This window comes from Drosophila tropicalis, unplaced genomic scaffold, assembly GCF_018151085.1.
Source record: "Drosophila tropicalis isolate 14030-0801.00 unplaced genomic scaffold, ASM1815108v1 contig_593, whole genome shotgun sequence".
Lineage (NCBI taxonomy): Eukaryota > Metazoa > Arthropoda > Insecta > Diptera > Drosophilidae > Drosophila > Drosophila tropicalis.
Genome location: NW_027173070.1, coordinates 20798104 through 20810451, shown reverse-complemented (window position 1 = coordinate 20810451; position 12348 = coordinate 20798104). Strand labels below are relative to the sequence as shown.

Below are 12348 nucleotides of genomic sequence, written 5' to 3'. Positions count from 1 at the left end.
AATCTTTTGCACATTTATGTAAAATATATTTTCAATACATTAAAATAAGAAATAATGACAAATGATTTAAGGAATAAATAAGTGCAAATTGTAAGGCTTAAAAAGTATGATTAAGTTTTAAAATCAATGAAATATTTAAATGATCAAATAATACTTATAAATAATTTCAAAAATCGACCCATTTTGAACACTATCGAAATGGAATTTCTATTTCGTAAATGATAAGAATTTTATTAAACGATTCAAAAATTAAACCATTTCCATATAACAGCTTAGTATTCAAAGTTATTTAGTCAAAATTTTAAGTTTACGAAACGTATTTTCAGTAATTAACATAACTAATTTGGGGTTAAATTCTTAAAGATAGCTATACTAACATGAACCTGTTACTAATAAAAAGGTTTAAAGTTTTAAATACTACTCTAACAATTCAACTATCCAACTTAATCAAGTTAAACGCTTTCAACACATCCACTAACCAAATATCGTGATTAACTCAAGCACTCAAAGGCCTTCCTCCCCTTGGTTTGCAGTATATAAAGTTATTATGTAAAGTAGAAGGAAAAAACTATATAGTTTACCCAAGACTTAATAATTTTTTGCCTCGATTGAATAACTTGATTAAAAAATTGTCAACTTCCTGAACCAAACACTGATCGTATACATATTTTCTTCATCGTTGCGAAAAAGGTTTTGCCTATGTCGGTGGCGCCTGCGTGGTGAACAAACGTTTGGAAAAGGTTAACAGCGTGGCCATCATTGAAGACACTGGCGGCTTCAGCGGCATCATTGTGGCTGCCCATGAAGTGGGACATTTGTAAGTATATATGCTCCAACGGCAACTCCAACTATTTGTCTTTTGGTTAACTTTCATTCCGCTGCTGGCGAAGCTGTCGAGCGGAACTATTTTTGCCTTACTTCCCATTTAATTGATGGCGTATCTCCCCAAAAAAAATCAACGCCAGGGTAAAGAGTAATGCAAAATTTCATTTCTCAAAATCAAAGACAAATAAAAAAAGAAACATTGAGTAGTTTCCGTTTAATAGTGAAGAAAAAAAATAAACAAAACTGGTCATTGAAACTCGTTTTACATTTCCGTTTGACATCATTCGCCGTGCAATTAATCAATTAACATTTTCTTTTGCTCAGATTGGGTGCTGTACATGATGGCTCCCCACCGCCAAGCTATTTGGGCGGACCGGGTGCTCAGCGCTGTCGCTGGGAGGATGGTTACATTATGTCCGATTTGCGTCACACAGAACGTGGCTTCAGATGGTCGGCCTGTACGGTGCAGAGTTTCCATCATTTCCTAAATGGCGATACGGCAACCTGTCTGCACAACGCCCCCCATGAGGACAGCGCTCTGGGTAGAAATTTACCAGGTACACTACTCTCTCTAGATGCGCAGTGTCGGCGGGATCGTGGCACCTATGCCTGCTTCAAGGATGAACGTGTGTGTGCCCAGCTTTTCTGTTTCGATGCCCAGACAGGTTACTGTGTGGCCTACAGACCAGCTGCCGAAGGTTCGGCATGTGGTAATGGTTATGTAAGTACAAACAGAAACTAAAAAGGCAACATGGTAACTCTTTTTCCTCATCCTTATATAACTTCAATTATTAATGCGTTTTCTTCAATTCTCCAAATAATCATATATAGCATTGTCTGGATGGTCGATGCACACCTCTGCCCTCGAATATAATACCCGATTATGGACATAATTATCGTTTAGTATACAAGTAAGTACGGCATAAATTGAATATTATAGAAAAAAGTGACTGTTTTTAGTAGTTTTGTTGTCTAAAAATTAAGAGTTGATACTAAAAAAACACACACACAAACACATACATAGAAATTATACACAGAAAAACAAAATTTTTAATATGCAAAACTTTTAAACCTTTACAAAATTCAACAACAACGAAACACCATACACAAAATCAAAAATCCACAACAACAAAAAAAAACACTCAACACACACAACAAAAACCACAGTAAAATCAGCCATAAAAATGATGAGACCACCGAGGATATTGAGAATAGTAGCGAAGAGACCGAATCCCAATCCGAAGAGTCTGAAAATGAGAATGAAGAAGAGCAAGAGCAAGGAGAAGGCGAAGATGTGGAGACAAATAGCGAAGAGGATGGGGAACAATTGGATCCCCATCAACAGGATGATAATAGAGTTGAACAAAGTTCGGCTGCTGCAGCTGCTGCTGCTGTGTCATCAGACTCTCCTACATCAAAAACACCAACGACTACAAAAAAACCCACAAGCGAACGCTCCAAGTCAAAAAGTTTTGAATATTTGCAGCGTTTGTTGCCATTATACAACACTGAAAGGCAATGGATGCAAAATGATGGTGTGTTAGTCAAGACACGAACCAGCAGCAGTGTTAGCAGTAGTAGTAGCAGCAGCAGCAGCAACAGCAACAACAGTGGACACTACACACAAACAACAACAACAACACCAAAAACTACAACAACAACAACCACACAAACACCGAATATTTTTCAAATTTATACACATGAGTTACGCAAACAAATTGAATACTATTTACACATGATACAAACACAACAAACGCAGCAACATCAACAACAACAAGAACAGTCAATAGTTGAAATACCTTTGGTACAAAAACGAAAAATTACAAATTATAGTGCAACCAACAACATAAACAATCACAACAACAATGACAGCGGGACAAAAGAACAAGCAACCAAGGATGAACAGCAGCAGCAACAACAACTTACGGATGAGGAAAATGAAGCCAATGTCGGCATACAGAGCAACGAAGCAATTGAGCGGCAAAAACGTAAGTTTCTCATACAACAACTACAACAACAGCAACAGCAACAACAACCAACCGTCACAACAACAAAAACATCCAAAACAACAACAGCAACAAGTGCCAACAAGCCAACAGCAACTGCCACAGCAATTAAAACAAGTTCATCATCATCGTTTCTTGATGCATATTTGAAAAAATTACAAGCATTGCATTTACCAACACTGCCACTGGATGGTGCCGTCACAGCGACATCCGTAACAAAATCATACAGCTCGTCAACAACATCATCATCATCATCAACAACAACAGCGGCAACAACAAGCAAACAACAATTGCAACTGCAACAAGCACATGATGGCAGCGCCTTCTTAAAACGTACGCCAAATCAACGCACTAGTACGAGTAGTATTAATAAAAATGATCAACATAATAGTTATATATATCATAGCAGTAGTAGTAGTAGTAGTAATCATAATAATAACAACAACAACAAGAACACGCCCGCCTATGTGACAACCAATTATGTTGGCGATAATACAAACAATCTGCCAGCGGTGTTGGACAACAGCAACAATGAAACAGCTCAGACGCAGAGAATTGTGGAAGCCACTACTACTACTACTACTACTACTACTGCATCTACAACAACCAAGAAACCCAAAATTAAGACACAAAGGTTGATACGTCGCACACGAGTCATGTAAACGATGAAAAAACAGCCACATACAATGAAAGATAGAGAGAGAAAGAGAGATATATATACAACAAAACAAAACTCTGCTAATTACTACTCAAAGACAACTTTCCAACACTGGTAAAACACCACAAAGCACACATTCTTCAACACCCTCCAACTCCAATCACACACGTAAATGCCCAAAAATAAAAGAAATGAAAAGCAAAAACCCCCCCAAAGCAATAACGAACGTTTTTCCCCATTTTTACGTGCGGTAAGCCAAAAACAAAAGTCAGATTCAACCAATAAACCAATCAATTTTACATAGTTAAAAGCTTTGCCTTAAAGTATACTATAATAATTTTTTGATTAGAGCATGGATAAGCGCAATTACCTTCTGCATTACCTATTAATTTCATTTTTTTTCTTAATTAGTAATTAGTAGTTCTGCCTGACTGCCTATTTATTTGGTATAACTCTGGTAATTGAGCTTGCAGCGCGCGGCAAACAATTCAAAAACCAAAAACCCCCAACAAATAATTTAAAATGATCGAAAAACAAAAACTCATTTAAATTTAAGAAAATGGCTTCTTTGGCAATGGAGTTAAATATAGTCAACTTCTCCGCCAAAAAAACAAAAGCATTACCATCAGTTATATTAATGGAATGGCATTTTTTTTTTACATTGATTTCATAAAAATACTTATTACTTCATTTTTATTCTATCATCTCTATTTACGAACTTGATAAAAATAAACGTAGCACAAGTAGTTCTTGAATTGTAGTTATATAGAAACTTTTATAGCATGAATTCTAATATTTTAAACAAGTATTTTCTTTAATTTATTCGATTATACTTAATCATACTTATTATAGCTAAAGTTTATTTTGTTTGAACATTTCGTTTCAACTGGAAAATTTATTATCTCAGAATTTTTACATATATTTTTAAAATATTTTTTTAGATTTTAACTTTAGGATTTTTAGATTGATCATTTAGACTTTCATTTTGGCATGCTTGAAGAAAATCTTTTAAACGAAAACACCATCTAAACCATCGAAAACAACTCGAAAATCTAAAAAAAAAAAAAAAAAAACAAAACCACATTCAACTGCATCGCAAATAAACCAATTCCGAAACAAATTGGCAATGAAACATGCACACACACATACACATCCACATACTCGTACACGCTCTCTTTCTCACACCATATTACTACACACACCACAGCATATATACACATACATATATACACATTTGTTTAAACAATTTGAAATCTATCAAATATATATATTGCAAAATGGCCTGGAGTTAAAATTTTAGCGAAATAAAACGCATTCAGCATACTAAAATGAGTAATGAGTAAATGAGCAAATGGCTACAAGAGTAATTTGGCAATTGGAAACGCATGGAATGTGGAACACAAAATGGCACAAACACACGCACACATTATAATAATTATATTTATTACTGGCGGCGATCTATTTAATAATAATCTCTCTTTATCTAGCAAAATAAAACATTTTATCTCATTCTCTTTTATTTATTTTCTTATTATTTTGCACGCCTTTCTATTTTTCGAATTCTTGTATAATTTTTTGTTAACTTTTTGACTTTTTTCTATTTTTTCCCTCTTGGCGCAGTGGTTAACTGGAAGCTGTTTCCGTTCTAGTGAAAGTGCAGCCGTGGAACGTTTGGAATTGGCACACGTCGATTTTGGTTTTAATTGCCATTTTGAAATTTTGGATTTTTTGATAAAGAAATCTTTGCAGTTAAATTTGTGTTTTTAGCTAGAATTTATTATTATAATTGTAATTGTTTTTAGTTCTAGCCACAACAACTAATTTAAAAAAAGAAAACAAAAACAAAACATGACAAAAAAAAAAACATTTGTTTGTTACAACAACAACAGAAAAACTGAACAAAACATGTTATTATATAATTTAATTTAATGCAAATCTTGTATAAAATAGTACATACTTATTGTCTGTATAAATAGAGGAGGATAAACTCAACAGCAAACACACACACACACACACATAAGTTCATGCTCTCATTCCTACATTTTGGCATAAAGAAATTAAGAAAGGACAATAATCCCACTTTCCAATGTGATAAAAAACGAGATAATTAATTCTACACCTACTTAACAAAAAAATATTTATGGTTTTCTTTTTGCTTGAGAATGTGTAGATTCTTTTCTTTTGCTGTAGAAAGTACATTTGCCTTGCCGCACTTTTGCCTACAAGAAAACTTAACAAATTCCATTTTATATTCTTAAATGAAATTCATTAATTTAAATTTACATAGTTTAATGATCTATTTTTGGTTAAACAAAATACACACACACCCACACTTACATACATTTATACAAACAAAATTAAACAAATTTTATACATACTAAATAAGTTTTAGCTGTAGTTAATCAAAAATTGTTTAAACAAAAAAAAAGTGAGAAACTGTACATTTATTGCATACACAAAAAAATAAAATATAAATTAAGCATACATTAAATGAATATACAAATATAAAAAAAGAAACAAATTGTGTTTTTAAATCAGTGGTCGGCACGGCCCATTCCCTGGACTAGGGCCTAGCTCTGCCGCAGCGCTGTCGTCTCACATACACTGTAAATGCTCGTGTAGGTTCGGCAATGGCACTTCGGAAGCAATTCGACTCGTGCTTGTCAGAAAAAAAAAGATTTTCAAAAGAAAAATTCGTCCTCATGTCAAAACTACACTTAAAAAAATGTTTGTTGACAAATGGAAAAATTTGTTTTCTCTTGATCGACAATTTGAATTCGATGTGCAATGCGTTATAAAGTCTTTAAAGTAGGTTATAATACAATAAATAACAAAAAAAAGTTTCGGACTTTTCAGTTCCTGTTCAGCAAGAAATATTTATTTTTTTCACTGTTTTTTCAGTGTAAAGCAAGAAAAAGTTTCGTACTTCGTGTTTGTTGCCACACACACAAATGCAAAACCTAATTTTTGATTGTATGCGTGCCGACCCCTGTTTTAAATTGAGAAAGTACAACCTAGAGTTGGGCATGGACTGGGTTTTATCGTGTCATGTCGTGACACGATGGGCGCCCGCGTGCGCGTGTTGAAAAATTGAATTTTGTCAATGGGCGTGCGTGTTCGTTCAGAGCAACGTGAACACGAAAAAAACGCGTAGTCGAACGAGAATTAGAAAACTACAATGCCACTGAATCACCGCCCACTGTGGATGTATTAAGTTTCTGGAGAAACTCCAGTAATAAAGGACTACGGGGTACTAGCCCGAAGAGTATTAAGTATTCCAACTAGCTCAGCTACGAGCGAAAGGGTGTTTTCAACTTTGGGGCAAATTTTAAATGAGCAACGTAGTCGACTTTCGAGCTCCAACCTTGACAAACTATTATTTTTGTACAAAAACTTGTAAATTATAATATATGATTGTTATACATATTGAAAATTGAACGCAAAAACGTGAAAATTTAATAAAATATACAAAAAAAAGTAAAAACAAAATAAACTTGCCCCAACTGAAAGCGTTCCAGGCCATTCATTGGACCTTTCGGTACCGTTCCAAATTATCCCAAACGTTCCAAATCGTCTTGTGAATTTTATTCAGACGTTCCTTGGGCTTTTTGACAACGTTCTCAGTTGTACCAAACATTCCAAATCATGCTTTGCAGCTTTTATAATTTCCAAGTCGTGCTAAACCAGGCCACCATCATCGTAATCGCCATTCTCAAGATTATGAGCACGAAGTAAGCCCAAAATAAAAATCAAAAATAAGAATTAACATTGTGTGTTTTGGGAAATAATAATTATTTCCGAATTTCGTAGAAACAGATATCTTAACCCACTTTGCTTTCGCCCCTCTCCCTTAGGTAGCAGATGCAGGCAATGGATTTATCTGCCTACTGTGCTACCAAGCAAAATGTGTATGTGTGGGGAAATTTCATCAGCACTTATATATGAACGCAGTGAAGATTGGCTGAGAAGTGCTAACATATGTATGTATATTCGCTATAATAGTCACCAGGGGAAATGTGGGGATAAGGAAATAATTGAAACACTAAACGCTGCCCGCTCTAGGGTGTTTCAAAATATTACACAAATGCCGTCGTAAAGTAAAGCCTGGGCGCCACACAAAGCACGACGATTCGATGGATCAAGAGATCAAAAAGAATGAATTTGAATTTGAAAAAAAAATCGCCGCGAAAAAAATTTCAGCCAGAAGAAAAATAAGGGTAAAAAGAAAAAAAATTCAAGAGCCAGAAAGACGAAATCAAAACAAATTCGATGTACATACATACGTAAAAGTGATAGTGATCATCGCGCCACACCCAAACGTAGATAAAGAATGAATGTATGGGTGATTACATTATTATACATATAGGAAAAAAAGGCATATATTTTTTATTAGGCACATTTTTTGCCGCTTTCTTAGGCAGCATCGATGAAGAAGAACTTCGTCCTCCGAAGCAACAGGCACACCCAGGAAAATGCGGCGACTTGTGAGCCTCCCTGTGGTGAGGCGTTGTGCCATTTTACATAGCAAAAATCATAGCGTCTAAACCGAAGCGATTTAAAAAAAGTAAAAATTTTATTTATGCTTTTAAACGACTGTATAACGTTTTTCAATGCTATAATTATGTTTTGAAACATATTTGCTATCTATGTCTGATTTTCATTAATAATATCATTAATATTTACATTAATATCTAATAAGCTCAACCTTTCTGAACTATAGTTGGTCTTTTCCAAATCCTTTGGAGAGCCGTTCTGATTTTCAGTCATTAAAGGTAAATGGGAAAACCAAAATGTATTATGAAGTAACCCAATTGTCTTTCACCTAAAATTAGATATATGTATATTTATTTTCGTAGGAAACTAGAAAACTATCGTGAAAATAAAAATCCAATACGACGGATAATATATTGTATTTTTAATACAGTATTGTGCAATGTTAACAATTCACAACGCACAGTTCCGTACGCTTTATTGCCCCTTTTAATAAGTTTATAATTTAGAAAAACTTTGAAAAAAACAATTTTAGACGGGGTAACGACTTATCTCCGCCGACATATCGTTTCAAAACGACATTATTCCGCGCGGAGATATGTCGTTTTTCTAACGGCGGAGATATGACGTTTTGAAACGACATATCATCGCCGGTGATCTGCGCGGAGATATGTCGTTTCAAAACGTCATATCTTCGCCGTTTAAAAGCGACATATCTCCGCCAGAAAAATGTACTGGGCGGAGATATGTCGTCGGAGATATGTCGCTATGCCTTTTAGACATATTTTCCAATTCAATTTTTTTTCTAATTATATTTATCAATATCAATATATTATATTTATTGCGAGCAAAACTCATTTCCAGACCATACAAAATCAATAGAAAATCCGAAAGCGGGAAAACCCAACAGCAAATAACGGAAATAGAAAATTTGAGAGGAGCAGCCAAAGCAGAAAACAGAACTGTTCACAGTTTGCTTCGACTACAGCAATAAAAACTGTCGGCCACGGTCTTTCTTATTTTAAACTTAACTAAGGTCTTTAAAATACATTTTACTAGGCTAACGGTTCAGCTTGAAACCACTTGAAAGCCAAAATAAAGGGCCTTAAGGATTCTCTACTTAAAATGAGAACCCTGCACGCATTAACCAAGTCCTTCTGATTAACTACCTAACGGGCGCTAAGAAATGCTCTGCATCGCAAGGAATTCACTACTTAAATTGAGAAGACCACAAAAATCTAACAACCTTTTATAAAGTTAAGATTGAAGGAATCATCTTTCACTTTAATAGCGAAAGCAATGATATCATCTATCACTTTGTGTGTAATTAAAAACTGCTGCCTGGCAAGTAGTAAAAGCTGTCGGTCACTTGTATCTTTTCAAAATAAAGGGCCTTAAGGATTCTCTACTTAAAATGAAAACCCGGAACCTGATTAGGCGTGTCTGATTTGCAGTTTTCCAACTACCTGCACGCATGGACGAGGTTCTTCTGATTAACTACCTTAGGGGCGCTAAGAAATGCTCTTCTTTTTTTATTTTATAAAGGAGCAACTAGTTAAAGCGTTTGGCCTTTTAAAAGAGGAAACAACTTAACTTTTATCTTTAAAATTTAAACATAATTTTGAAAAGAAATTTTTTGTGTTCGCCGCTTCAAGGTTTCCATGTCTTGTCACATTGGAAGAAAATAAGAAATGATACCGACGCTGGCTAAACACGTGTCAGATATTATCGATAAACGCAGTGTTGAAAAATGCCACATAGGCATGTGTGTTGTATTATTGATACAGTGTTGGAAAACAATTGTTTCTTTAACTTTTCAAAGTATTTGTGAATACTGCGCCGAGCTGACTGTTGCCATGCCGCTCACCTAACGGTAAAAGTCTGCGAGCGCAGCAGATTGTGTACATACATATGTATGTATGTGTGTCCCTAAGTGTGCATCACATGGACTTTTTTGATTGGTCAAGAACATGACAAGTAACCAAAAATCATATCACCATCTCACTCACACTTATTATGACTCTCAGTATACCATGCTCCTTTCACTTGCACTTACTGCGGGACAACCTTATAGGACCCACCGCCTCACTCACACTTATTATGACTCTCAGTATACTATGCTCCTTTCACTTGCACTTTCGGCGGGACAACCTTATAAGACAACGGGGTTTAAAAACACTTTTTCAAATCTATAGCATTAAAAAACCTTGTGTTAAAATTTTTAAGCAAATCGGAATAAAACTGCAAAGATATGGCGCTTTAATTGATTCGCCTTCGAGTATAAAAAACTTTAAGTCGATACTTCCAAATGACTATGCCAAATTTGATCAAGATCGGGCGGCTGTATCATACATATACACATATGTACATATGTATGTACATACATACATACATACATACATGGCTCCCATAGGAACTATCGGTGGAAAACAGTGACTTTGATCAATATCTTCGATTTTATTTTTTCATTTTTGCTTGTCGACTCACTCGCTACTTTTCTGTACAAGAGTCAAAGGAAATGAAACTTGTTTAAATGAAATAAAATTAAACATTTTTTAATTGTTAATCCCTTTGGGATTGACCATATATTTTCGGATTTTATTTTTTTTTTTTTTTTTACTAGGTCTTATTACCTATTTTTCGTGTGTTCCCGTACTTCGCCTTAGTATATTATACCCTTTTAGTGTGAGCAAATTCGGTTATCGGGGAAATAATACACTGAGAAGATGAGTGGGCTTATCTCACATATTCTTAATATTTACTAACTTTAAAAAAAAATTGTGTGCTAAATATTCTCCCAAGAAATTTTGAAAAGCTTATGGCTTTAGTATTTGAGCGTCCCTTCATGGCTAAGAATTCCTTATCTTACAAATTTTTGTCTCTTCTTATTGCAAAAATTACCACACCAGATACTTAATTTAATTTTTTTACGATCACACCAAAGTTTGGTGTTCACAATGATTTAATGATTTTGTTTATTGATAATTGTTAGCCCTTTTATATAAGAAAATAAAACTATTGTTATTTTAATAAACGCTAAAAATAATTAAATTTTAACCATTTCTGATGTTTGTTAGCGAAAAGTATTATTCCTCTATATACATATATTCAAGATTTTCTCAAATTTTTCAATTACAAAACTAAAGCCACATTAAATGACAATAAGATTAATGGTTATAATAATAATCAATAAGTAGACAAATTGATTTGGTAATAAGTTTTAATTATATGGACTTCAGTAATTTGTAATCGAATCGAAACAAATGACCAAAATTGTAACTTATTGATTTAATAAAAATTTCATTTTAATTTTCTAACAAAACTTTTTTAACATTTGGTTTTAAGTCAGAAACGTCGAACATTTCATCCATTGCAGTTTCAGGTATGGAAAAGAAGGTGGATTAAAAAAGGAAACTCCTTTCCCGTAAATAAAACTTAAAAAGAAAAGAGCAAGAAAAGCAAAAGTATTGACAGAAATTGCGTAATTAAGACAACAGGAAATCTCAATCACATGGATAACATGGAACATTTGCTTAAAGTAATCTAAAGGACATTGAAGAATAACTCAGGTTAAATTGGATACATAGAAAGTTTTCCCCAACTTCAATAAAATGCCTTCATATGTGAAAGCCAGTTAGGCCGGAAGGCATCCATTGCATACAACCCTATTCATCATTCCGATAAAAAGACGGTGTTTTAAGACTGTAGAACAGTCATCGTACAAAGATACAGGAAACAAATTTGGGTCTTTTTAAGTTTTTCACATTCACACTAGATAACGCATCCATGTTTTTTAAGTCTTCTCAGCGTTAGGACTTTCCCAAATAACTTTCAAAAGTTTTTTTTTTTTTGATTTGCACCTTCTTGAATCTCATATACTACTTTTTGGGTTCTATACTGAGACAGCATAGATAATCGTCTAACAGTTTGAACATCAGTTTTGGTTTATCATTAGGCATCGACAGTTGCATATGTCCGAATTGGAAAGTGTAGTTCAATTGTAACGTGGGATGTTTCATCTACAACAGTCATTTGGAAGGAATATTTTATGCCAGTTGGGCCAGTGATTGTAAAAGTTCCAGAAGAAATTCAAGTTTTCGTAGAGTAATTAAAATCTGATGTGTGATTTTTTTCGCTTCTAGTTTGCTGTTTGATCCATCACTGCCACATATACCGTCCAATTTTCCAAATTCCGGTGTTTATTGCATACTATACTACTATGTATACCGTCTATATAGATACCTGTTTGTTCAATTTGTTTTCGAGGAAGACTAAACGTGGTAATTTTCTGGTATTCATTGAACACGTTTAAACGTTGAAGTCTTTGTACCCTTTTCGACTTCCATAGTTTCTAATCATTTAAATATG

At 34.2% G+C, this 12348-nt stretch overlaps 1 protein-coding gene across 5 annotated transcripts in view; it reads left to right on the top strand.

Moving 5' to 3' along the window:
• Window positions 1-5933, top strand: part of sona (sol narae) — a 62911-nt gene extending 56978 nt beyond the window's left edge. For 2 of the 5 annotated variants that reach the window (XR_011032247.1, XR_011032248.1), the window contains exons 10-14: window positions 691-817; window positions 1150-1546; window positions 1657-1736; window positions 1993-3739; window positions 5110-5933. Coding sequence is in view for 2 of the 5 variants with exons in the window: in XM_068288539.1 (XP_068144640.1) it covers window positions 691-817; window positions 1150-1546; window positions 1657-1736; window positions 1993-2813; window positions 5110-5138 (1454 nt within the window). In the remaining 3 variants the exon portion in view is untranslated. The remainder of the gene's footprint in view (window positions 1-690; window positions 818-1149; window positions 1547-1656; window positions 1737-1992; window positions 3740-5109) is intronic. The other 3 variants (XM_068288539.1, XM_068288540.1, XR_011032249.1) reach the window with 2 other exon arrangements.
• Window positions 5934-12348: the final 6415 nt, after the last annotated feature.